The sequence below is a fragment of the Gallinula chloropus genome (genome assembly GCF_964237585.1).
Source record: "Gallinula chloropus genome assembly, chromosome: 2".
Lineage (NCBI taxonomy): Eukaryota > Metazoa > Chordata > Aves > Gruiformes > Rallidae > Gallinula > Gallinula chloropus.
In genome coordinates this window covers 156,493,215-156,521,202 of record NC_140086.1, presented here as the reverse complement: position 1 = coordinate 156,521,202, position 27,988 = coordinate 156,493,215, and the positions used below count along the sequence as shown (strand labels likewise).

General features: G+C 42.9%; 1 protein-coding gene across 2 annotated transcripts in view; it reads right to left on the bottom strand.

Moving 5' to 3' along the window:
- Positions 1-22,554, bottom strand: part of PRKAG2 (protein kinase AMP-activated non-catalytic subunit gamma 2) — a 224,098-nt gene extending 201,544 nt beyond the window's left edge. For both annotated transcript variants that reach the window (XM_084260542.1, XM_084260543.1), the window contains exon 1: positions 21,528-22,554. In XM_084260542.1, coding sequence (XP_084116668.1) covers positions 21,528-21,626 — 99 coding nt within the window. In that variant the 5' untranslated portion in view covers positions 21,627-22,554. The remainder of the gene's footprint in view (positions 1-21,527) is intronic.
- Between the last annotated feature and the right edge of the window lie 5,434 nt (positions 22,555-27,988).

Below are 27,988 nucleotides of genomic sequence, written 5' to 3'. Positions count from 1 at the left end.
CCAAGGGAAGCAGCATTAGCACTGCTAGCATAGATGAAAAGACTCTAGCAAACAGTAGGAAAACCACATTTGCCCAGTAGAAAATTTGCTCTGGTCGAACTACATTGGTCCTACTAGCAGCAGAGCAGAAAGAGGTGGTGGTAAGAATCATGGCCGAAAGAGCAGTGGTTGGTTTCCAGGCACAGAGACACAGTTCCCTTGGCACAGCAAATGCCATGCAGCCCTCCCAGAGGGTGCCCTCATAAATCACCTCCAGTGCTACAAGATTAATTTGTACTTGGTTGAATTTCAAATAGCTTTATGTTGCAGACTGAGGACCATCACAGCTTTCAGCAAAGCATAACTTCTCCGAGCTCTGCAGGATTGTGATGAGCTGAGCAGACACTACAATGGACACCCAGCATGCTCTCAAGAGGGTCTAGATTGGCAGGTGAGCCAAAGGCAGTGACTCTGAGGCTCTATAGTACCTGCTCTCTGGATAAATGGGGCTGCTAATCCAGCAACTTCTGTAAAAAATCCATAGGAAGATATAAAAAAGAAAAAAAAATCCTTACAAAAGCATAATCATTACCAGAAAAATTACTTAAATATTTCACTACATTAGTTTACCTACATGCAAACAGCTTTGTTCTTGAAATCTTGCTGCTTCTCAGCAGGTATCTAACAGCACAAGAAAACCTTCTGAGCTCCTACTTACACAAGAAGGGGGGGAAACAAGATTCTTTTTCAGCTTTAACAAAACCAGTTGTTTCTGCAAGTTTTTGCCATCCTGCTGTACCACAGCTGCTCCAGCCCCACCGTCAGCTTCAGCCAATTGTAAGTCATCAGTTTTCAGCACACAATGCAGCTGAAAGCCAATTCGGCTGGTAGCACTGCTGGAAACAAATCATTATTTGCCCAGATCTTGTATTAACCTTTTATTTCCCTTGGCTATCACCACTGAAAAAGGCCAGCTCACACCCTGCAACGAGACCAGAGAAAGCAGACAGGAAAAAAAAATTAAAGAAATTAAAAAAGGACATTAAAAAGGGAAGAGGGGAATAAGAGAAGCTTATAAAATGAAGCAGAAAGAAAAAGGAAACAAAGCCTTTAAAACTATTCTGAGCATTATCTCCAGCCAGTTGGAGAAGACCCTGAAGCAGAATCTGAGCAGCTTCTACTTAAATGAGCTGAGTTTCACTCAAGAACTGTATAACTCACCAAGGAAAGTATGAAAAGCAGGTCACTATACAGTGAGAGACCAACCTCCAAGCAGAAAAGCAGGCTTAGCTCCAAAGGTCATGTTATTTTAGCCAAACCACCAAACACCTACACAGGTCTGTCTTGTGCCATCTCTGTGCGACTTTGCCCAAGTCTGGCCTAGTGATAACCCAGACAGCAACGGGCGAGATCTCCATTTCTTACTAAATTCTTCCAAGATTTCATTTGCACGTGGTGAATACATTTAATTTGTACATGGTGTGTACATTTTTACATGGCATGTACATTTGTACATGTATCCCCTGTACATCCTCTTGCTGTTTCTCGTTGCCACACTGGGCCAAACACCAACTTTCAGTGCTAAGAGTAACATGGAGTCTCTTCTGCTCTCTCCTGATGGCATCCTGTGCAGCATGGAGGACAAGCATTTTTAAGTCCAAAGAGAAGCAATAATCTTTCCATGAAACACTTTACTGAAACCTTGGTAAACAACCTCAGTATGCTTCAGCTAAGTCAGACACCTTGGTGATACCAAGCTAACGGGTCACTCCCAAACAGAAATACCAGAATATCTCACAGGAAGGACTGGATAACATCAACAAGTGGAAGAGCAGAAAAAAGGTTAATTTGATCAATTTAATTTCACTATTTCAGTTTAATCCCTAAATTCAATACTTGTGGACTATCATTTTGTCTAAAACTTGAGCATTCAACAGCTGGATAGAGACAAACCGGGTGTACCTGTCTCACAAGGTTAACTAGGAGCTATCATTGTAATGCTGCCATGGATAAAGCATGTGTGATTACAGCATGCAGCAGGAAGCCTCCAGAGCAGATAAAAAGCTTTAATACCATATATATATATACACCATAATAATACCATATATATATACACACCATATATATATATATATAAATATATATATATATAAAGCTTATATATATAAAGCACTGTGAAAATTCATCTGGAATAACGTGTGCATTTCTGGTCATCTGCTCAGGAAAGGTTAATTCAGCTGGGAACAGGTGCACCAAAAGACTATTTTGACACTGAGAGGAACACAGAGTCTCTCTTGCGGGACGTGACTGAAAGAGCTTGGCTCGCTTAGCTTCACAATTGACAGCTGAGAGCGTACGCGATCCTTCTCCCAAGTTACATAAGGTGGATAAACACCAACAAGGGAGAAGAGAGATAAAGGACACTTTGTGAGTGCAACTGGAAAATAGAAACTAATTGTGAATAAATTTAGGTTGGAAATTCGGAAGGGAAAAGAGTGACATTCTGGAGGAAATCTCTAATGACAACATGAAACACCACTGCTGTTCAGACTGGTAAAGTTTATTACATGGAAGATGTAATGGAGGTACCTGCAGGATTTTCTTATATGAGCAGGAAATGGAAATAAATGGCAGGTTAAAGGCAGCTCCTCCTTGCTTTATACATCTTCTAGAGAAAGAAGGGAAAGGAATAATTATTATTTCCAGCATTTTTTTCTAGGCTCAAGAAGTTCTCTTCCTCTTCTACATACCCAACAACTGGCAGATCTGCAGAACAGAAACAGTCTGGATGTCTAATGGCTGGAAGATCAGGAGGGGATGTGGACATCTGGAAAGGAGTCAGTGAGGGTCACTGTAAAAACACAGGATTATTCAGAAAGGTTAATTCTGAAGTGTTTTCCAAATTTGGAAAGAGTCTGGTACACAACATGTGGCTGTATGTCAGAGAGTGATCCTTTCAGAGTATACCAACCATATTATTTTGCTAAACCCTCAGAACACACTAAACTTGTCCTAAGAAGCCCTTACTCCCTAATGCCATGCTTCTGGTCCTTCTCGAAACCTTCACGTCAAATGTGCTGCAAGGATTGTATGAAAAATGAGCATGGAAATATGGGTGTATACAGGCACACCCATATACATATATACATGACAAACATGGGATACAGCTCAAAATGTATCATCTGCTTAAACAAGAGTCACAAATGCCCCAAGATTTGATGAAGAGCTGTATAATGACTCCAGAGGGGAACCGAGGTGATCCTACGTAGCCAAGAAGCAGAAACCACCCTTTGTAACCTATTGAATAGCCTGGACAAACAAGCAAGCAAGCAAACACTATTTCTGTGAATCTGAAAGAAATTTCTCTTTAAGATATTTAAAAGAGAAACTCAGAAAGAGGAAGCTTTAAAAGTGAAATTACAAGTAAAACAAGAGAGAGAAAGAAAAAAACAAACAAGCCAAAACTTCCTGAAAATGGATGGGAAAGGGAATATAGAAATACACAGTACTGGTGCTTCAAGCATTTGACCAGGCACCACTGTGGTCCCTACTTTCACCTGTCTCAGCTACCTGGAAGACTACTTTTATCACATCTAGAAAAAATCAGACCCTTGTTGGGAGAATGCTGAGCTGAATCTACCCAGGTTCAAACACAGTTCCCACGGTGAGGGCGTCCTTCGCAGCGCACGCTCTTCCTCAGCTCTCCCCAGGGCATAGGGAAGAGCTGGCTCTCCAGAGTCCTCAGCTGCTCTAACTTTGGGAGCCTGGTGACCTGCCTTTTAAAATAGTGGGAGTAACTTCCGTTGCTCCCTCAGCAGTGCTTTTACGCAGCCAAGAGCATGCCAAAACACTGCTTGCCCTTGCTTACAACTCGAGTAACAAAAGAGCAGCTGTACTCTGTTTAAGGCAAGGCTATACTTTCCCACCCCTTATTTAACACTGGCTTACTTCCATTCAGCATTAACAATGAATGGTAGAGAAGGGACACTTTCTGGGGAGCCACATGCTCATGGTGCTATCTGATTCTGCCTCAGTTGGGTCAAACTGACTTCATCCATAACTGACAGCAGCAAATCTACTGACATGGGAGTCTGGCAACAGTCCTCATCACAGGTAAACTCCTGAGGTCAAAGGGAGCCTCATGACAGTTTATCTTCTATGTGACCAACTCCTTTTAGAGGCAGTGCAGAATCAGGAGTAGAGTTGGCCAAGACTTCTGCCAGTGCTGAACTACCTAGAACAGTCCTGCTTTAAAGATGATATTTTTTTAGCTTATGTATAACACTGGGGAGCCATTGAGCTCTACTTTCCAGCTTGCTATAGACTTGGAGAAGTTATGTACTATACTTTTTGCTTTCCAAGCTTTAAATCAGAAATAATACTTACAGGGCAACATGGGTACTATTAACCACTTCTAAACATTCTGAAATTTGCAGAAGGAAGAAGATGGAGGAGGGCAGTGCATTAAGGTTATTTGTTGGCTCTCTCAGCAGGCTTTCTTTTGAGGAGACTTTTAAAACAAATGCTTGGATCAAATACCCATGAACAAAAAACTGGATATCCTCCAAAAGTGTACTTCTATGGCAAGTTCCAATAAAGCAGGTCTCCCTGTGTTTAAGGTGTAAGTGAATATTTGGGTGCACTGACGGATGACATTAGAGAGTATACTTGTTTGATAAGAGCTACGATCTACAGAGGATAAACTGAATAGCAGATGAATAACAAGGTATGAGTGAGGAATATCAGGGTCTTGCCTATACCCAAGAATCAACAGTCCAAGGACTGGTGATATTTTATTTTTCAGATTCAGAATAATTAGGAACTTGTTGTTACTTGGTTCACTAGGAAGCCCTCCAAAACAGGGTCAGTGAAGGCAGGCAAAGTGCTACAGAAGCACCTGAGTTTACATGAAATGAAAAGAAACATGTTTTTCTCTAGACACAGAGAAGGAAACCACTTGTGTCCATTCAAGATCTCACAACACTTTCCTTCAGAAAATTAATTTTGACTCCAAATTCTGTTCCACGTGTTGCATTTTTTGGCAAAGTCCTCCCTATCAGATATTCCAGATGAAGTAATTTTCTTGAATTCCTGCATAAATTTTCCTAGTGCTGCTAAGCATCAGTGAAACACCTAGTGATCTCTGTCCCAGATCTATCGATATGTCAGTCACATATTGCAAAACATAACTTCTAAAGCACTTCAGAGCTTTTCATAGGAGAACGTTTGTATCAGTTCCAGAGGTTATGCCCCATAGTCTGTACCCAGCCAAGTAACCAACTGCCAGAAGGGCAGGGGCATGAGTGTTTGGCTTGGGCTACATGCTTCCTTCAAGATCAAGAACAAAGCCATCAAGGTGTTAGACTGCCATGTTTTGTACTTTAAGGACATCCTCTTCCTCTACAGCCCTGACACATGGAAGGAGAAGCACGTCTGGATTCAAGATAAAGCAAGCTTGTGGTCAGGAGGTTGCTCACAGTCTGGGTAGACTTAGCTTTAACCACCACATCCACTGTGTATTTTTGGGCTGGTGAGGAAATGAGACATTCATGAGCCGATTCAGAAACTAAAGCTTTGGACAAAGTTTTAGATGAATCTGTGAATGAATTACCAGCATATATTATATTTGACTGAATTTCTACGGCCAGCTTAACAAATATTTGGGAAAGACTTAACCTTGAAGTTATACATAAAATATAAAAATATGTTGCACTAGTCACAGCGGTTTTACATGTAATTTCCCAACAATAAAAAGTCAAGACCAAGAAAATGTTAAGACTACTATAGCCAGAATGTATCATCAAATTTCCTTCCCAAAGTTATAAACTCCTGTGCATCCCAACCAATGTGCCACCCCAAGAACTCCAACTCCAGCCACTGGAGTAAGTCCTGTCCCTCCAGTGGTACCATGGATCCTTTCCTGAGCAGTTCTCACACACAGTCAGACTCAGGGACAGCAGTGGAAAAGCCTGAGTAACAAAACATCATAGAAAGGAAAAAAGGAATTAAGGCCTATTTTTAATTAATCAACAGATGGAAATGAACCTTTCTTGGAACTTCTAGAAGCTTCCCAGAAAAGTCAGGCTTTCCTTGGAACTGACCTTGTCTGCAAATTGGGACAGATAAAAGAAGGGTTTTTTCCTATTAAATAGATCATGATAAATTCTGACACAATGCTCAGAAAACATTAACTAAATCACCATGATGATTCCAACAAAAAAAGTCCAACCAAGTATATGCACTATACATCAAACCCCTCATATATTATGCAAACCCACATAAACCAGCTTGAATTTACAAATCCTCGGCCCGTGCACAAAGGCATACTTTATTAAATCATGGTTATAAACCCATACAAAGTACAGGACCCAGCCTTATAACTCTCTCTTGATCTCATATAGTTACCAGGCCTCTATTTAAACAAAATATGGTCTGTCAGAATTCTGTTTGGCCTTTCTGTATTTTGTCTCTACAAGGGGGGTGTGAAAGAGAAAGGCTGAACGTTATTTATTCTGGTCTGGGCACCTTGCCAATGCTCACAGAGATATTTTAGATTTTCTGGCTCACAGTGAGTCCAGCCTCTTACCTGCCTCCCAGTTTAGACTGCTGGAAGAAACCACAGGTAGAGAATTACAGCTGTAACACAGGCAGAATAGCAGACAGAGTGGACCATGGCACTACCAGCTAATACCTCTCTACCCTGGTTTCACTCACTGCAGGTCTCTTACATTGTGCACTTTGCACAGCCCTGTTCAATGTAGTAAGATTTGTGGTGAGCAGCGCTGCAAAAGTTGTCTGCAAGGAGAAAAAGCTCTCAGCAGAACATCCAGAAGAAACTTAGATGTTTGTTAGACTGAATGATTGCAAAATTGAAGAGAAACCCAACAATATTTTGGTGTCCATGGATGGGGTGTTTACCAGTACACTGTACTTTGCACATTTATACTTGGTGCTCTCACAAGTTTAGGTGGTTCCTTCTCCCATCCCTCTAACCTGCAAAAATCTTAACATCTTCATCTTGTGCAGAAACAATGCCTCCAGCTCCAACCCCACCAACACAGCAGTTTCACTGATGACAGAGAAAATATTGCCACTAAAGCAAGTTCCACCAGAATCACACCAAGCATAGCGAGTGGTGAGCATCTCACGCAGCTGGAAATCTTCCAGCAGGTTCTGGCACTCCCTGCTCCATAAAGAACAGGTCACTTAAACAAAAAAACCCTTCTTTAAATCCCCATAAATGCTAATTGTGGGTATTCTCTGTGAAACAGCAGAAGCCTTATGGTTCCCATCAGCATTAAGTATCCCACTCTTGGGCAACCAAAGTCATCAGAATTTCTGATCAACTTTCTATTAGTCCCTGAAGTTTGCCCACATCTCAGGGATGTAAGCAAAACTAAAACTCCTCTCCATAAAAACTCAATATGGAACCCTGTGAGATGAGTTTTAAAACTGTATCTAGAGATGGCAGCTAGAGCTTTTGGCTTTGGGGGTACTGCTAAGGGAATAGTATTTGCACGGCAGTTACAGTGGCTTTCAGAAATCACAGGATTACAAAAATAGGAATGCTTAATAAAGAGAAATCTGATGTGAAAATTGGAAGACTGGTAAGAAGACTATGCTGTTTTGGCAACATGCTCAAAATCAGTCTTAGTCAGCAAAGAAGTTTAGGAGATCCCTCTGAAATGAAGTTCCCAGCTCAGTGCCAGGAAGTCGGATTTCCACACTTAGCTGATAAATACCTCCAGCGGTAATTGCTGGAAGGCCAATCCTGCCTGTCAAAATAGAAGCCCCACAATGGGCTGCTCTGGGGAATTTTATATGGTGAAGTTGATTTGTGCTCTGAGCCACGATCAATCTTCAGGACTGTCCTTGTGATAACTTTTCACAGCACTGAATTTACATAATTTTAACTGAAAAGATGGATAAATCTAACTCCTTGGATAAATCTTCCTATCTTTCTGCATTCCCCCTTTTCTGCAATGCTATCAGCAATCATATTTCTGTCAGTAAATAGTTTTCCATTTTCCTTAACTCTATTACTATTTTCCATTTAAAACATACTCTGGTATAATCAGACTGCTTTTCAAGATCAATGAGCCCTGGTAGGAGCAAGTATCTGTCTCAGAGAGAAAGCAATTGCATTGGCATAATCAAGTTACTAATGATAGGTCCATTATACAATCAACAAATTGGTGTTTCTGCTGGCTATTCCCTTTCCTCTTGCCTCCCTAACAGGTCTCGGATATTCGTGATTCATTTAGCAAATGGCTAAAGTAAGATTTGGATTTTTACCAATTGTGCTGCATTGTGCTGATTACTAATTGCAGCTGTTGTGTTTCTCTGCAGAAATATCTCCTGTTCAGCATAAGTGTGATGATCCTTCAGGAACAGATGAACATGCAAGTGCCCAAGTGTTTTCTACTACCTTAATGTAAAGAGTCTTTTCATCTGCAGAGGAAGATGAATCCCAGCATGGGCTGGTAGCTTCCCTGTATAGCTCAAGTCCCATGGTGTAATAAAGCACAAATCTACTCATTTTACTTGACAAATCACACCAGCTTTACTAGCATCATTTGCACTTGCTCACAATTCCATGTAGCTCCCATCTCTTACAGGATAAATATTCTACTTTCAGGCTCATCTTACCAAACGGTCAAACTTTCATCCCTGTGTTTTTTAGATTTTAGGCAAAATACAGTGTAGATATTGTAGTACAACAGTTGTTGAGAGAAGATTCCAGTTTACATTATGAATTTTTTAAAAAATCCCAAATATGTAATTTTGTTCTATTTTATTTATTCTGTATAATTGTTCTGCAAAGCATTTCAGTTTGCTTTGGGTTAGAGGACACATTATGGAAGAGTCACTTAGGTATTTAACTCCACTTCAGCAGAATATATTTCAAAATACCCCTAACACATTATATTAATCATTAATTCATTGAATTTTCCCATTCCCAACATTTAGGCAATAACAAATAACTAGAAGCAAAAATTAACAGATAAATTCAAACTAGCTCAGCAGTATATTGCCACTACCTGTTGCAGTTCATGACTGTTGAAGTCCATATCCCCAAATAGCTGAGAAAGCTGCTAGAGATAAAGAAATTTAAAAAGAATCCTTCTTAAATTATCTGGCAGGGGCAGACTAAAGCAGAGGATTCCTGTTGTGGGAGTTCTCCTGTGCAACATGTACATTCCCAATGAGCAAGCCCAGGCATATTTGTTTTTACACAGTCGTTTCCACACCAAGACACATTTCCATTCCCCCCCTCCCTCCTTCTGCTTTTGTATTCCATCGTCCACATCAACAATTAGTGGAAGTGCCTGGCTGTGCCTGTTCACATTGTTCCCAGACTTTTCTCTCCCCCAGTGAGCTCTGAAGACCATGCATTATTTGACATGACATGACTTAGAGGCCTTCTACAGCAACGGTCGCATGCAAAGAAGCAGACAGAGACAAGAAAGAAGTTAGTCAGTCTTGGTTACATCTATCTGGTAAATTATGACACAAATTAATATGCCTTAATCTCCTCATACAACACCCCAGGTGATTGGACATTAAATCACCTAGTCTTGTCAACAACACCCCCCCCCACACCAAACCCCACAAGAAATAAAAACAGCCTAAAGGTCAAGATAAGAAGTCAGCTCGTTGTTCTATTTGTTTTGCGACCTTAAAACACAGGATATGAAATTGAAAATAATCTTAACATAACTAGAAACTAAATCCAGATGTTTTAACATCAGGCAGAAGCATACTCACAACGTGTTTTTTCCCTGAAATAATGTAATATCTACTCCATTTTCTCATTTCTCTCTGTAACCTGAGCAATTTGCCAGCTTGGACACAGACACAATGCATTCAGTTTATAATAAACAGCTGGACACAGGGCAGCTTCCCTACACACACGCTCTGCACTTGTGTCCTTACATGTTTTTTTAATTAATCTAGTCAAGTGCACAGAACATTCAAGACCATAAAACATACTCAAAGGTACCTACTGCTCACTGTAAACGAACTCCTAGAAATCTTTTCTGAAAACAGGCGTTCCCCTAGACCGTATACTTAATATTTCCACTCATTTTGTTGCAAAAGTCCAGAGAAATTAGATTTTACCATTCCTCCAAAAGAAGGTGATCCCTAGACATATGTCCTTAGACATTCAGCCTGCATGTTCTGACTTTCACCCATTCAAGTCCATACACCAATCACTGCCTCTGATATCACCAGACTTTGCTTTTACATGTGTGCCTCTTGTTAACTTGGGGTACTCCCAGTGCCTCTAAAACCCAAACACCTCTGCTTCATAAATGTGCTGGCAAAAAGCATATGCAGATTATGGTGATGAAATATAATTTTTCCTTTTAAAACATTTATATTTGAAGGTAAATTTGAAATTACTATCCACAGTGAGGCTAAACACATCAAATGCCTCCACTGGATTGCAAAACTGTGAAAGTTTACACAGGTTTAAAATACACAGATAAAAAATCCTTTTGAATTTTAAATGATGGCAGCTTTTTCTTAAGTTACATTGACATGTTGAAGGGAACAGGAAAGAAATTTCTTTCTGAAGTCTTTATTATATGTAATACTTGGTCACTCTCAAACATAATGTCATCCAGAGACTTCCTCATGTGTCACAATGGGCAGCGCTGTACTACATATCAGGTTATTAGTTTCAGTCTTTATCATCAAGAGAACAGCTGCTATTTATCTCTTCCCAAATTACTTCCTAGTGTTACTTTCAACCTCTGCACCAGAAAAAAACAGCTTCTGACGTGGGATGTTTGGGGTGTTTTTTCCATTTTACCACCTACCAGGTGCAAAAGAAGGTTACTGAGAGTGGAAAAGTAGGAAAATCAGTATCTGGTTTGTAATCCAGGTATAAATAGCAGAGAAGGAAGAACGGTGTCTGGAAAGCTTGAAAGCCACAAAGCTTGATTTTCAAATGCATTTAAGGACTACATGATGGAGATGGACTGGTAGGATCCTCATATACTGCAAAGGGACCTACTGTGCCTAGATTCTTTTGAAAATCCAGTCTCTCTGACCTACTAGGCTTCTTAGCACCTTTTTTGTTTTCCTCTCAAGGATTAATTTTGTGAATGGCATTTCAACTACATTTCAGTCATCTGTTATGCTCAGATTTTTGGATCTCTGATTATAGACAGATGAACATCAAAAGTGAACAAGTTACCAAGACCTCCCAAGTTCCCACTGGCTTCTTGTATCTAACAATGTACACTGTGAAAATAAAACCTGTTGGCTGAGAAGGCATTGGAAGGCAACATGTTTCCTTCAGCATTTTGGTGGGACAGGAGGATGCACACAGTCTGCTAATAAAGCCAACTATTGAACAGCAGCTTGCTGTGCCTTTATAGCTGCTGGTTGAGGTCCACCCAGACAGTTGATGAACACTGGATGAAAACATTTTTGCCTTACTAAGTAAAGGAGACCAGCCCACTGCTGCTGCACATGGTGAAGTGTGGCATGTTTCCTCTTTTACTGCCTTCAGTGTTTTACAGCTGACAATCAGAAGAGTTCATTTAACAGCAAGGTCTGCATGCCAACTGATGATGCCTCCCTGAGTCTGCCACAGCAAAAGGAGGCAGAACTCTTAAGTACACAATGCAGAAAAAAGAATTGAAGTAATTGTAGTTTTTGAATTATGGGTGTTACTTTATAAAGAAAAACGCTGGCATGTGCCCTCCTGCCTCTGCATAGCTTAGAGCACATACAGTCATTCTCAAAAGCATAAAAAAATAAGGAAAATGTATAATTAATCATCACCCAACTAGAAGAAGTGTATTATATTAGTATTTACTTTTAACATCAAGTGGCTAAATAAAAGGGAGAAAGACAACAGCTGAATAACATCTTCTACCTCCTAGTCATTTCAAGCTACAAATCTTATGTTTAGGAATAATGTTGGCTCAACTTCTCAGGTAGCAGAAGTCCTCCATTTGCCCATGAAAATGTAGAGTTGGTGCATTAGTGGGAGGATTATCCCAGAAGAACAGTGTTGAGACCATGCTGGTATTCCCTCTCCTGTGCTAGTTGGCAGCAGTATTGTGGAATGCCCAGCTGCAGCAACTGGAAGGACAAGTCATTAGCGAGCACGAGAATGGAGACAGGCTGCCTGCAAACTCCTTGAAGGGTGCTGGAGGCTGAATGTGGCTGGTAAAGTGTTGGTTTGCGTGTCCCAGATCCCATCTGCTTGAGTTTATAGATGACTACATGCTAAATGTCTGCAGGTGCCTTGTTTCAAGAACTCTACAACTGATGTGTCACCAGCTATTCAGGGGGGAAAAAAAAAACCCTAACATTTCACAACTTTAAACAGCCACATGAACCCTATGGGGGGTGTGATAATTAGGTAATTAGGTACACTAATTGTAGTACTACTTCCAATGCTAGAAGTTAATAAAGTTTCCTCTCATTTACCTAATATCCTTAATCCTTGGTCTTTTTATCAGACTGCTGAAGAGTCCTAACAGTAATGTTAGGACACAGCATGACTCTCTGTAGCCATGAGACTGGAATCCTTTCACTTCACATGTCTTCAAAATGCAAAAGGAAATATCTTTCCCTCCCTGTAGACTTAGATTGAGTTTGTACACAGATTCTTATGGGACAGATACCATAAGAAGAAGGTTGGCTTTATGGTTAAGATAAATGAACTAGGTCTCAAGACTTCATGAATCCAATTGTCACACTCCTATATACAACATGGGGCAAGTTGCTTAAACTCCAGCCATCTATTTGAATATCAGTACTCCAGGGACAATGTAGTTTCCTCTCACGTGCATCCAGTCTAGAACACCTATCAAGGCTTTGAATTCTTCAGAGTTTGTTTTTACTAAGATAAATATCCTTATACATGCCTATACATCTAGTTCAACAGCATTCAGTAAGGATGGAAAGAACATCTCCAAAGATGTTTCAGTGATTCTATGTGGCCAAAAGTTTACTCTTTGTGGATCTCAAGCTTCAGCAATTCAGCAATGCAAAGCTTACATCAAGGACTCTGCCCAACCTCAGGCAATAAAGCAGACAGATTTTGACAGCAAGGTGATGATTTAGTGCTCTTACCCCTGAACTGTCTTTCCTCATGCCTCTTGGTTTGGATCATACTTCCAACACAGAAGCCATGATTAATACTCAGTAACAGCAAATCCCTCTCTAATTAATTTATGCAACAGGAATGACAACACACGATGAAAACCACATTCCAGAAGATGCAATGGTTTGAGAAGCTGACAAACTCTTATATGTATGTTGTGGTAACACTAAACCCTTTTTTTTTTATCTCTTCCTTACTGTTCCTTTCTTCCACAAGCCTTGTTGGGACTGTTAACAGGATGCAACAGAATGGCTTAAAGCTACACCTGGTGAATTTAAGGTTGGACATTAGAAAAAAGTTCTTCACGGAGAGGGTGGCCCTGCACTGGAAGAAGCTCCCCAGGGAAGAAGTCACAGCCTCAGGCTTCTTGGCGTTCAGGAAATGTTCAGACATCATCCTTAGATCTATGGGTTAACATTCAGGTTGCCCTGCGTGGAGTCAGGAGCTGGACTCGGTGATCCCTGTCCCAACAGGGGAGGTTTAGGTTGGATGTTAGGAAGAGGTTCTGTACTGAGAGGGGGGTCAGGCACTGGGACAGGCTCCCCTGGGAAGGGGTCACAGCACCGAGCTAGGCTGAGGTCAAGAAGCGTCTGGACAGTGTGCTCAGTCCCATGCTCTGACTTGGCTGGCCCTGTGTGGAGGCAGAAGTTGGACTTGATCATCCTTATGGGTCCCCCCCAGCTCAAGGAGATTCTAGGATTCTATGATTCTATTGTGCCTCCAGTTTCAACTCCCACTTCAGAGCATGCGTTTCCCAGAAGTCTCTACACTACACAGCCATATCCAGTTTCACCCCCTAGATGGTCACTATGCTTTTGGGACCAGATTCCAGCCAACTGCAAGGTTGAATTCAATATGCCTGTGTAGTGGCTGAACAATATTTTGTCTCAAGGAGCTTTCACTTGCCCAAACGCATTCCTTACAGCAATGAAGTGGTGCTGTCTCCATCCTAGAAGATATTCAAAATCTGATGGGACACAATTCTGAGCAACCTGCTCTAGCTGACCACAGTCAGCAGCAGGACTGGACTAGGCAACCTCCAGACATATCTTCCAACCTCAACTATTCCATGATCCTATAAAAATGCTTATTAGTAGTTATACCTCGTAACAGCTAACACAGTTGGCCATGTAACCAAAAGCAAGACAACACAGGCTTAGCAAACATTTCAAACACACAGTTATTTAAAGGCATAGAATAGTCCTGAATCTGTGGAAACATCTCACAGATTACAGCTATGTAGCAAAAACAGAATCATTGGGATACACTTCAGGATTCTGTGCATAGTTCCAGGTGTCCTTCCTGATTTTCATATAGAGTTTATAGAAAATAAGTGGCATGCAGGTACAATTCATTCTTCCCTTAGACAGGCTGTAGACAATGCTAATGGCACCTGTTTAGTCCATCACATTCTTACAACTATACCTTGTCTATGGAGAGCTTGTCTTCACTGAAAAGTTTCTTTATGCTTGGTTTCAAGTTTTATCCTCCAAATCTAGCTCAGCAAGTAGTGATTTCTCTAATTCCATGGCAAACATGTTTCTAAACTTTGCTAAAGCAATCAACAGGCATGTAGCTTCCACAAATAGATCCAAACTTCAGTCAAAGAATCACAGAATGGTTTTGGTTGGAAAAGACTTTCAAAATCATTGAGTCCAACCATCTACCCAGCCCTACTAGGTCCAGCACTAGACCACGTCACCAAGTACAGCATCTACTCTTCTTTTAAACACTTCCAGGGATGGCTGAGTCAACCACCTCCCTGGGCAGCCACTAGTCAGTCTATAACTAAGCAGGAAAATCCTGTGTTTTGAAGTGCTGTAAGCCAGCACTCTGACCACTCAGATAGATTTTCTTTCTTCAGCTTGCAGAAGCAGGGCATTTTCTTGTTTTCATTGTTCCAGCAGCATTACCAACATGAAAAGAAGCCTGAAAATTGCACGCCTGTTGTGAATAAATTATGAAAAGCGCTTCATAACACAGCAGATAATGCTTATAATGCACATGCTTTCTCCTAATGAAACTCCAGATCTATGGAAATGTGTTCTCCAGTAGCTTAAAAAAGGCATATAGCTCTATATACCTTGATCACAAAAATAGATTCGGTCTTCAGCTTGTGACATAGGTTCTGGGTTTGGAGCAGAAGGTCACAGACACCCTTTGCAATAATGACCATAAGGTCTGAACAATCACGGCGTGTGGTGTAAATGACAACCATGAAACACACACTGCAATGCACTGGCTGTGCATCCCACTGAGTCACGCTGCCATCACGTAATGCACTGTCATGCTAAAGCGTATGGAACTCCAACAGCCGCTATATACCACCCTGTGAGTCCTCAGTGTCAAAACCCGAATCACCACGTTTTGGTTTGGTTCTCTACCATGTAAATAACGCTTTCGTGCTTCACAGATTTCATATGCAGTTACATGCAAGCAGTTTAAGAGAAACAGTGTTACAGAAGCAAACCCTGAACCTAAGCATTGTATTCCAGTTCCTACAACTGCCTAAAGGATAAACCCAAAAGCCATTCTGCACCAGAAACTGTCATACACATCACTGTTTCAAGTCACTGCTAGCACTAGACATTGTTCAGTAGTAGCATAGCACTATACCACCAAAACACCAATAATATTTTGGATTTATTGATAGCATCTTACATTCATAGATTTTCCTTTCTGGGAGAAAAAAAAAAGCAGATACTCCATTCAGGATACATTCAAGCTGCTTTTTGTTCTTCTCTCAAACACATGTGTAACCCTCTGTTCCTTAGGCCCTAACACTTTCTCCACTATGCCTACAGTGCAAACAGTAGTAGAAAATTGAGACAGCAGTCCTCTGCAACCAGATCAGGCCCCGAAAGCAGGCTAATTGTCAAAGCCCAATGATCAGTTTAGGGTAACACAAAGGTCCCACAAAGGGGCCCTTTCTATGCCAGGCAGACATCTGTGACATCTCCTGTCTGCTATGGATGTCTTCCTTGATGCTTCTTTTCTCTAAACTCTGCTCTTTCATTATTCCCTGTATATGGGATGCCTTTTGATATCAAAAATTCAGTTCTTCTTCAAAGGGATGGGAATTATATGTGGTAATTCACTCAGCATGTATGTCCATAATTTGGTCTACCAATAGCAATGCTGACATGGTTTTGGCTCCTTTCTCCTCCCATTAATCCTGCCAAACTCGCCCAATGGGCACACCAACTTAATTAATGGCTGTCCATACATCATCAATAAACTGACTGTTGAATCCTATCTTCAAGGTCCGAATCTGCTTTTGGTCTCATCATGAGGTCCCTTGAATGGAATGTGGTGCCCAAGTGAAATTGGGCATCAGCTGGACCTTGCAAGTCTGTGAACAGGCACTGGAACATCCCATGTGGAGATCACTACTTTCTACTTCACTCCTGATCCCTCTAGGAGCATGACATTTTCTCCTGTTTCAGCAATTCCCAGTACAAGCATGGTGTGAGTAACCTCCCCTGAGGCCAAAAGTCTCACCATCCACATTTCTGTGAAGTTCCTTCCACATTCATGACTTATTCCCCTAAGGCAGTTCCTGTTCCTCTGAGCCCACAGCCCTCCCAAGGATAAATAAAGGAGGTTGGATGAGACCAATTATGAGCATAATCTCCTCCCTGAAAAAGTGATGCTTTAAAGAAGCAGATCATTTTGTTTTATGCTTTAAAACCAAACAACACGAAGAGCTTCCCTAATTACCATGGCAGTTATTATGACTGCAGATACAAATCCTTTCTTTTTTCTTTCAGATAGATTTGATGCATAGTCTCAACACTCCTGAGCACTCCTCTTTGCCCTTTGAGATCCTTAATATATCAGCCCTTCAGGGAGGAATCCAAAGTTAAACTTCAAGGCCACAGAGGCTCAGGACAACTCAGAGCCTGCCCTATCACAGCAAGGGGGAGGACAGTTGCCGATTTAATTTTAGGGAAACATTTCTCGCTCCTCCATCTTCCTTTCCCCCCACCTCCTTTTCCCAAGAAAATAAACACATTGGAAGCCGATTCCCTCATCTCCTTGAAAGAGCTGACCAGCTTATTCCTCAGCTCCAGCTTCCTAAAGTGATCCCTAGGCTGAAGTGCTGTTCTCATCAGCCCACCCAGCAACTACCAGGAGATAAGAATTACCCTGCAAAAACCGTGACAGAAAAAAATCATTTCACAGTGATTTATTAGGCATGCAGCCATTAATGACTTTGCAAGTGTGGAAAGCAAGATGGAGGGGCAGAGCTCGAGCCAACACTAGCTGTCAGAACATCATTGTCATCTAGCGGGTTAGAAATATTTAAGCCATCTGATGTTTCAGCCTGGCATCCCAACATAACAACAGGCCTGGAATCAGCGATAAATCTGCACACTGGGGAGTCTGTTCAGAATCACAGAGGTTGACAAAGAAAGGGGAGAAAGTGTGCAGAGATATTTGTTTGTGTGATGTTGAAAATAAAGGGTCATGATCTCTAAGAGCATCCTTCTAGTGCATCAACTCTGCTGTCAGGGCTGAAGTACCAGAGACAACAGCCACTTCACTGAACTGAAAGATGTTTTTATATTCATTCGCAGATGTTATTTTTGTCCTTGCAGTGAAAAAAAGCTCTTTGTTCTTTTGAATATAAAGTCACCTTGTGATCTATTTGGGAAAAATCCAAGGAAGTGCCAAGGTACTGCAATTTCCACCTGCTGGGAGCAGCAGGTGCTTGGCACTTGCCATGGTGAAGCTCTTGAGACAGGTCTGCCCTCAGCTGCACTAGCGTAAACACAACAGAACTTTGCTGGCACTGCCTGCAATACATTATCCCAGATGAAATTCAAAGTAAGCAGGAGTAGAATCTCCCCCCTGCTTCTTTTGCAGGAACACGGGATTACAATGGTAAGGTTAACATTAGACCAGATCGATTTTGCAAGATGACAAAAGAGAACGTACTGATCTCACTGCTGTGAGCTCCTACTCCGCACACAATTGTGTCCCGTCTTAGAATAGGTTTTTTAAATGCTGAAAGTGATGCACAAGCATTAACTTCTAATGGCTTAAAAAGGAGTTTTATAATGCTAATGTCTTCGTATTACAGATGTGATCCATCTAGAGAGGGAAGGTTTCTATTCAAAACTGTAGCAGCTTTCAAATATATCTGCACCAGAAATTTCCATTTAGGCATCTCTAATTTCGGGACTTCTGAACGTGCTGCTGGGAAAGACGGAGGCTGATGTGACCTTTACTTTCTTTACAAAGGCTCCTGCAATTATATTATGGTAGATCAGAATTATTAGTTTCTTAGTCAGTTGTGTATTTGCAAAGAAAATGGCAAACAAACCAACCAAAAAGGTGTTCAGCCAGTCCAGCAATTTAAGAAATACTTTCCTGCTAACAGAACACAGTGGCCCCCACTTTACTCTTGGCTCCAGAATGACAAGTTGAGAGCAGCTCGGAAACCCAACTGGCAGGAACTCAGTGGTCTACCACTATTCCCAGAAGCAAGGGTTAGGCAACACCCACTCGTGCCGAAGGAAACTGAACACAAAAAGAAGGTGAAAATAGAGTGTTTCCAGACTTCTTCTATCGTGTCTTGCTCTTGCTCGAGAAAGATGTACCTGAGAAATACCCTGGAGTGTTGCAAGACACAAAACCAGCTTTCTTAAATTGATCCATTTTTTTCCACTGTCACAGGAAAACCCAAAAACCAAAAATATGTTGGAGTGGGAAGAAAAGCCTACAATTTTATTTTCAGTCGTGGCTATTATTCCACAGTCCTCTAACCTAATTGCAGCGTATGTTGCATTATTCTCCTCATTTTTGCACACTATTTGTCATTACTTTTCCAGCCATCATTTCTACGTGACCAATAAACACGTTTCAGGATAGCCTGCATCACAACAGTACCTTTCAGTCCCACTGCTTTCTCTTTCAGAATTGACTCCTCTCTCCCCTCCTACTCAGACCTTGTTAGTCCTTCTCGTGTTCCTAATTTGAAGATCTCAATGAGCAAGAATTACATGTCTCAGCAATAAACATGATCTCACAGCAAAACAAAGAAGAGGATGGACAAAATAAAAATTACTGTCTGGTGAAAGCTCCCTTGACAACTACAGCTACACTGACAGGCGCCACTGAAATAATAGGAACGATGCTTCAAAACAACAGCCAAGAAAACGTTATGAAAGAGAAAAAAAAACACTCTAAATGGATCTTTTCAAATGCAGATTCCACTGTCAAATGAGGAGAATGAGAAAAATGTTCTTTCTTATAGCACAGTCATATCTAAACTCTTCCAGATAACAGAAAACCACTAAAAACGTGAGTACAACCTGAAAGACCTTGGGCCTAACAGGCCATTTCAGGAATGCCAGAATGATGCAAAATGGAACAGAAGGATCATATTTGGGATATGGAGAGGAGGGATGGAAGGTGTTATCTCATTACCAAATCCTGAATTGCTTCCAACTGTCTGAACAATAAAACTCATGTCGACTTCAGTGCAGTATCAGGCATTTGCAGGCTTGTGAGTAACTCCCACTACCTCGGTGACAAACGGTATAGCAAAGAAGCCAAGAGATTAATGAACATGAAAAATTATGGCCCACTACTAATGATGTTCCACACAAGATAGAACTAAGGCAGCACTCCTGAAGAAAGGTCATCTGTGGGCTTAGGGAGGCAATTAGGAAAAAGCATTAGCCTTCCTCTGTCAATAATGCTTAAGTACAAACAAGTTACTCAGGCACTTTTTCCACCTTAGCTTCACAGTCATAAACCAGGGAAATTACTGTAAGTATTGGTGTGGTTGGAGTTATCTGGAGGTCAGAAGGTGTTTCAAAAGCACCAGAGGAGTCCTCTAAAATCCTGCAGCAACAACAGCGTCTCCCAAACTACCTATGGCTCTTCACCAGTCAGAAAATGCAGCTTCTTGGAACAGAGATGGAAATCCAGCTGCACAGAAGTTCCTGGTTAGACTGAATCAGAGGGGGGGCTGTGGAAAGAGATGGCAGAGACAATGCAGCAGGCAGGGTGGAATGAGGTACACAGGACGAGTGGTACTTTGGTGCTCTACATTTTATTTTCTTGATATTTTACATCCCTATTGTGAAATACTACTGGTAGCATGGCAAAGTTTACTGCCTAAAAACTCCAGTCACAAATGCACAGGCAACACCCACGTTAGCAGAAACAGACCCTTTTCTCCTAGTACCGAATGCACTCTGAGCTCAAGAAGTTTGGCTTAAGCTCCTGGGCTTGCATTCCTCTCCAGAAAAAAAATGAAATCTGCAGAAGAGCCATTTATTTCTCCTCCATGTTATTCCACACACTCAAAATACCTAATAAATTTGCTTTGACTTCTTATTCTTACCTAAAACAAATGAAAAACTTTGAACCAGAAATATCCTTTTTGTCTCTGGCGGCCTGGCAAAGACACGTGTAGGGCTGTTTCCCACTTCCATGTAGTGAGATTTAAAAAAAACAAACCACAACGCAAACAGATTGCACAGAAAAAGCCACATGGACTCTGCCATTTCTTGCCAGAAGCACTAAAACCAAAAGCAGATCATGACTGAGAATAAAAAGCTAAATAGCTACATAGATAACAAGAACATCCTAATAGTAAAGAAAAACAATAATCAAAGTTTTGAAAGGCATGTAAACTCTGAAGACAGAGCTGGCCAGCCTCTGAGTACTCACTGAGAAGAGAGAGAAACTTTTAGGCAGAGGTTATTCTGTATCTATGTATGACAGTTTCTTGTGTGCTTCTTTATAGATTGAATACACAAACCAAAACAGTGTCAGTGAGCAGACTGCACGGCTCACCAGCCTGCTCCACCATGGCAATACAACTGTCCCTGCTCTTTTGGCTATGAACAGACTGCTTGTGTCCAAATCTGAGCGAGCTCTGGGTTCCCGAGCCCCAAATTCAGAAGTGGATCGGTCCCGAGAGAGGAAAGAGTCACATTAAACACTCTGATAAGAGTGAAAAGGCACGGACAGTTCCCAGAGCCAAACCTGGGGATGCTGGGACCAACGTTTGGGGGTGAACAGACCTTTTGCTGCACCACACCGGAGTCTGCGTGTGAACGGGATGAGCCATACTGAACCAAAGCCACAGCCCAGGGCAGGCAGGCACGGCTGCAGCCGGAGCTATCCTCTCTCCTCTATGCCGTGGCCACGGCACTCGGAGCTCCCAAGGCTGCACGGGAGGGGGGCAACGACCAGGGGAGACCCCGTGCTCCAACCCACTCCGGAGGACTCGCCTGTTGCACTGGCTGCACCCCCTCAGACCGGCATCCCCCAAACTCCAGCCCTGAGCGGCAGGAAACACCTCTCTGCCTTTCGCTGCATGTCAGAGGAAAACATGCCCCAGCACCAAGCCACGCCAGCTGCCGAAGGGGAGGAAGCGCAAGGCGCCACTTACGGGGATGTGCACTCGCAACATGAGTTTCTTCTGGCTGGAGCTTTTCCTGCTGCCGCTGCTGGATGCATCTTTCTTCTTGTCCATGGTAGTGCTTCCCATCCCTTCATCCAGGCGCGGTCCTGGGAGATGAATCGGGAGAGGGAGGCTCCCCTCCCACCTCTCTCCACCGGCGCCCCAGCCGCGGTTACTCCAGGCTCCTTATTTTCTTTTCTCTTTTTTTTTTCTTCTTTCTTTCTTCTTATTTTTTTTTTAATGGCCTTAGGAAATGATTGGGGCGGGGGGGGGGGGGGGGGGGAAGGCGAAGGGTGGGGGGAGCAGAGGGAGGGGGAAGGACAGAAGTAGAGGGAAGGGGAGGAGTTTCTCCAGCTCCGGTCTTTAATCCCAGTAGCGAGGTGTCAGGGGGACCTTCTCAAGAGCATGAGATGCCCTTACAAACGCTGCTCGCTTTCTCACTCTTCCGCCCTTTCAAAAATATCCGGAGCATCCTGGGGGGGGTGAGAAAGTTTCCTTCCCCTTGCCCAGCCCGGCTGTATTCTCCCCGGAAAAAAACAAACAAGCAAACAAAAACACCCGACCTAAAATACACCCAAACGCCGCAAAAACCCGAAAAGGAGAAGGCGCTCGGGCGAGGCTCCTGGCAGACCGGCGGCCGCGGGGGCCCAGCCGGGCCGCGGATGTCCTATGGAGGTCGACTCCGCGCCCCGCGGGGAGCTCGGCAGGCGAGCGGTGCCCGTCGGAGCCCGGTCGGGGAGGCAGGAGGTCCCCGGGTGCTGCCGAGAGCCCCGGCCGGCTGTGCAGGAAGTGCAAAGCCAGCACAACGCAACTTTCCTCCCGCGGCGAGCTCCGCACCCCTCCGCGTGTGCGGGACGCGCGGCTGCCCGCGCCCCGGCTCCCGCTCGCCCCGGGTCGGGCCGGGCCGCCCTGCCGGCCCTCGTTGGGAAGGGGGACAGGAGCCGGGGCTGTACCCACATCGCACGGGGGTAGGCGGAAAGCCTGTGTTTCACCTTGCCAAAACCACACGAAGGCGGCGCGGTTCCTTTCCCTCCCGACCTCACGGGCTGATTCCCCGCCTCCCTCACCCCCACCCCCTCCCCGGGCTTTCTCCCGGTCGTGCCCTAAAGGAGGGTTATTTTCCCCGGAGGCAGCCCCTTCCCAGCCCTCCGACCCACAGCAGCTTTGCGCAACCCGGCTTTGCACAGCCCAGCGCGGCTGCTGCCCTGGCCCCGCGGCCCAAGGGATGGCGCTGGGGACGGGGACCAGCCGGGCGCCGCTGCCACACTCACTCCCGCCGGGCAAAAACTCCGGGCTGCCCTCCCTCTTGCTGCCAAGGGCCGTGTGCCAAGCCCGGGAGGACCCTGGTCCGCTCTGGGACATCGGGTTTTCAGCTCCATCCCTCCAAAAAGCCTGCAAAGGCGAATGCAGATTCAGCCGAGCGAAAGAGCAGCTCACGCCCCGCGGGCAACGATCGGGGCGCTACAGTGTCGGGGAAGGAAAGAGCCGCCCGACACTCGCCTCACCTGGCGCCGGCGTTTGGGAGCGCTCGGGGTTGCTGCTACCGAGCGAGCCCGTGGCAACGCCAGACTGCGGCCAGGCGGGCTTTCCGGGCTGAGGTTTTGGGACACGGAGATGTCTGCCTTCAAACACAGAGGGATTTTCATACATACAAACCCAAACATACATTCTGGAACAAAATACGAGGTTTTGGTTAAGTAATTCTTCTTCCCCTGATAATCTCTGCACCGCTTTACACTGTCTGAATCTGACCAAGCCCGCTATAGCCACAGACCTTTTTGACATCACTTAAGCACGGATTTCCACTGGGTTCAAAGCTGTGCAACTAATGCATTCACAGAGCCTATACCATAACAACCTCTGACAAATCTTAGGGAATTCTATAAAACAATGAGGGGAGAAAGGGAAGCGTTTTCCACATAAATATTTTCTGAAAGAAATAAGATTGTGATGACTATCTTCAAGAAATACAAGGATTCGGGTTTATTTCCTTCCTCTGGAAGTCTCAGGATTTTACAGATGCAAAGCTAGGTCAGGTATCAAGTCTGTAGCCACAGAATCAAATAAAAATATGAGCCACTGCCTTTAACATTAGATGTAACTGTCCTACAGGTTCCTATAGAAGCACAGCACGTGGACCAAGGAAGTAGAATTCCCCCAGACAATAAACAGTGCCTGGACCAGCCTGGGAATCCCCCCAAAAAAGAAGAGCGGGTCTGTAACACCCACGTTCCCCCAACATTTACTTGGATGCTAATGTGGTTGCTAACGAAGTGCTGCAGCCGAGGAATATGGAAGTGACCGACCCCTGGAATCAAGAAGTGAGCAAATTACTAATAAACACGTCTATCAAACCGTCACGACATTTTCATTCCTACTATGGTCTTGAAAGTGGAAAAATAAGGAGAAAAAAAAAGAAGGAAGAATTTCTTTTGAAGGATTTTAGCAGTAGGTGCTGTAAACAAGCAGATCTCCTGGCTGTTCCTTATTAAATTAACAAATGTTTGAGGTGGAATAAAATACACTGTATATATAATCCACACACATATAATCCATCCCCTTATTTATGCAGAATTATTTCCTATAATATTATCACTCCTTTCCTACATTTAGTATTTTAAATCTAAATTAATTCCTTTTCTTCTTGAAGATTATTTATATGAATAATAGTGGATAATGTAAAACAAATTTTAGCAAGTCACATGGAGGCAGTAAGGCCAAACTCCCAAACATACAACTCCCCCCCAAGAATCTGCCTCCCCCCTCACCACGATACTACCTTTAGCATATTTACAACTGTGGTAATACCACAATGTGGGGTTATTCTTATTATTTCCTTTGATCCTCTAAGATCCCAAATATGGCCTTTGATCCTCCAGTCATATTTTTAAAACTTTTCACTGCAGCTCTAAGGATGAGACACACATTTAAAAATAAAAGAAAAACAAAACAAAAAAAAACCCAACCAAAACAAACCCCCCAAAAACTCCAAAGCTGAAATTCTCCTACAGCTGCTACACTTCAAGAGCTTGACTGCCCAAAAAAATCAAGTATTAGTAAGACCCAGGTAAAAAGTAAAGGAATCACCAGTTATTTCAGACAATAAGGTATCAGGCTTTTATACTACTTTTTTTTAATCTTCTGGGAACAAATGCAGCCATCCTACGAACAAGCAACATCTTAAATACTTTTAACTAGAGTTAAAATTATCTTTTCTGTGTTCAATCCTGTCAATTTGACTCCTAACAACCATGTTTTCAGAGGCAGGTAAACATCTAAATTACTAATATTGCAGACAAATGGGTACCAAAACACTTTTGAGAATACCACCCCAAGTACAGAGGTTTCATGTACCCTTGGGGTGGGCTAGGGGGCAGCTGAAGAGGATCTCAAACACGCCAGCTTCATTTTGCCCCTTCCCAGTACCACCTAAGTGCTTCCCAAGTTACCTGTAACTCAGCAGAAGTAGCATTGTGGATTACATCCTATCATGGGACTTGCTGTAGTTATTCCTTAAATACAGGTTGAGTCAATTTTTTCCATGATAAATTCCCAGAGTACATTCCTAAGTTTATATAATAGCCATAAAGTTTTGCTTTGAGCCCTGGTTGTACTGATTGCAGTTGCCGTAAGTAAAATAATATGTCACCAACTAACTTTTGTGCTGCAAGTTCACATGCCATATATTGAGATTCTGTTAAGGCTTAAATTTAAGTGAAAGAGTGTGTCTAAAAAAAGCAGTGCATGGGGAGAATTATGTGAGTTGATGGTGGGTTTAAAATCTTTATTAAAAACAGCGGGTTTTGGTAATGTTTTAAACTCTGCTGTTAGTAACATTGCCAAGCACTTATATATTTTATTACAGAAAAAAACCCTATCCATGAAAATAATTTGCTCTTTCTCATCAGTCTGCACATATTGATCTTGCTGCAAGCATTTCATGTAGGTTTTTACATGTGCACTTTGAAGCCACTAAAACCTGCGCTGATCTCATTTTTCAGGGACTAAATTCCCCACACCTATCTTACACCAGGATTAATACTGTAATTTCTCAGATCAACCACATTATTTTTTGTAGATGTGTATACACATATTCTTACTCAGGACTTTCAAACCTTTTAAAAATGTTTCTAGGATTTAAAGACAAATCCTTGAAAATCGACATATTTTGAAATCTGGCTGCCCCAGAGCACGCCTGGCTGTCACTGGTATCCAGTATCCCAGCACCTACGACACTTCATCACAGCTAAATTTCCCTGTCTTTTCTCCCTATGCTAACTTTTGTCCACATTGGTCCTCTTCCACTTGTCCTTTTCTGCTCTGCTTCATATTCCACCTCTTGGTTTCATCCTTTCCTTTTTCTTGTCGGGCTTTCTCTGTTCTCCAGTTTGCTGCTCACTTTCCTGACCGTGCATTAAGCCAATTGTTCAGTTTCTGTTCAACACATTTATTAGATTGAATTCCACCCTGCTGCATAGCGCTCCTTAACTTAATCAACAGGGCAATGTAATTAGCACAGTGCAGTAATCCCTGCACAAGTCTTTTCTGTAGAGGGCAGGGAGGACACACCTCTATGTCTGTCTGCCTGTACTCTTGCCTGCTACACGCTGACACTCAGCACAGTGCAGGGAGCCGTTTTCAAGTTAAATGGAATATGGACAACATGAAGAGATACTAGCAGACAGCTAAATTGCATTGTTTGCAGCAAGACTGCAATTAAAATGGCCTTCTGTGGAGAGATTTGCAGGGGAAATTGCAAGCCTGCCAGGAAAGCTTCACTGGCTGAAGTAAGGTGAGATAATGAGGTTAATGAGAGAGGAACTTCTGGTCCCCAGGAACGTAACAGCAGCAAAGACTGACAAATGTTTTTGCTGAAGGGGAGAGGTTGTGTGATCAGGTGGCTGGGCTTCCCCTCCAGGCTGTGAGATGCCTTCTGGTACATGAGTGGTTACTGAAATAAGTTCTCTCTCCTCACCTGAAGGCCAGTAGCACCACCACGCTGTTTTAAAGCTGAGTACTCTGGTTGAGTTGTCATCATGGCCCTCTCGCTCACACCATTTCATCCCTCTCTCTCCCTCTTGCTCACACCATTTCTGCTGGTCACCCCAGAGCCGCTGCACTGATTCACCCACTGAGTCAGCAAGATGTCTTCTCATCCGGACCGTAACGCAGAGGAGAGGAAGCGAGAGAGAAGCATTTTCATAGGAACCTTCTAGGCTGTTTCTCTAATTTAACCTGACTGATAGTTTCTCTCCAAACAGCCAAAGTCAAGGGCAGTTTTTTTGAGTTTTCTAAAAAGTCTCTCAGTTGCAGATCTTGTGCAGCATGACAACTGATCCTGGGTATCAAAAAATTTCAGAAGGTTTCATTTGAGATGAGTAGGCTCATGCAACAGATTGATGTGGTATGTAGAGAGCCATCGCATGCTCAGCATGGGCACCAGGGCAAGAAGTGGCAGGATGCCCCCTGTTTTGCCAGGGACAATTCTGGCCTCACCATCTCCCATCTCCACAGCCATAGTCCTCCCACAGTTGCCCACATACTCCATAGTACTGACACAAGGGCAGGCACAACCACAGTAAACCAGATGGGTGCGTGATAATGTGCCCTGAGCCCTGCTGCATGTTTCATGTTAGTGCCAGCACTGCACTGTAGACTGGTAACTTCAGATTCTCATTTGCATCTCCCTAGTGCGGGAGCAAGATAAGAATGATACTCTCAGTGCCATCTCTGCACAGAACATAAATGTCTGGGAGACCTGATTAGGTACAAACATGAAAAAACATTTTCTTTTTTGGCCCATGACAGCTTGGTAAAAGACCTTGAAGCTGATGTTTCAAGGTCCACACAACCTCTGTTGGTTTTGAGAGCCAGGAAGGGCTTCCAATGATCTAAGTACCTTCTGAAAGAAATAATATCTTTTTGTTTCTATTGGTTTCTATCTAAAAAAAAATTAAAAATCCATTAACTGGAATGATGCTGTTCAGCCTCAAGTTTTCATAGTACTAAAGAATTACAGAAGAAATGGATGAAGCTCTGTAAAGCATCTTCTGTCCTCCTTAACAATACAGGAAAAATTTCTGCTGATTATGATTCAGAGTTTCTGGCTAACAGCCAGACACAGTACTTAGTGCTTTTGATTTGCATATATAGGCCTACAAGTTAGATAACCTCCATCAGAATTTCATAAAGCAGATTATATGCAAAACCAGTGCCCAGATACTCATTTCCCATATAGTCAGTCCTGCAAATTAACATAGAGAAGTACAAATAGGCTTCAAGAGGAGTCTGCTTTTCATTTCCTTTTCCAACAGTATGCGTAATGCAGTGCATTAGCTAAAAGAGCATTTAAAGGAGGCAGAGGCATAATTCTACCAGATATGTGTGGGCACAAGAACAAAAAGTGTTTTCAGCAGTAAAAATCTGAAAATACTTCCATGTTCTTCCCA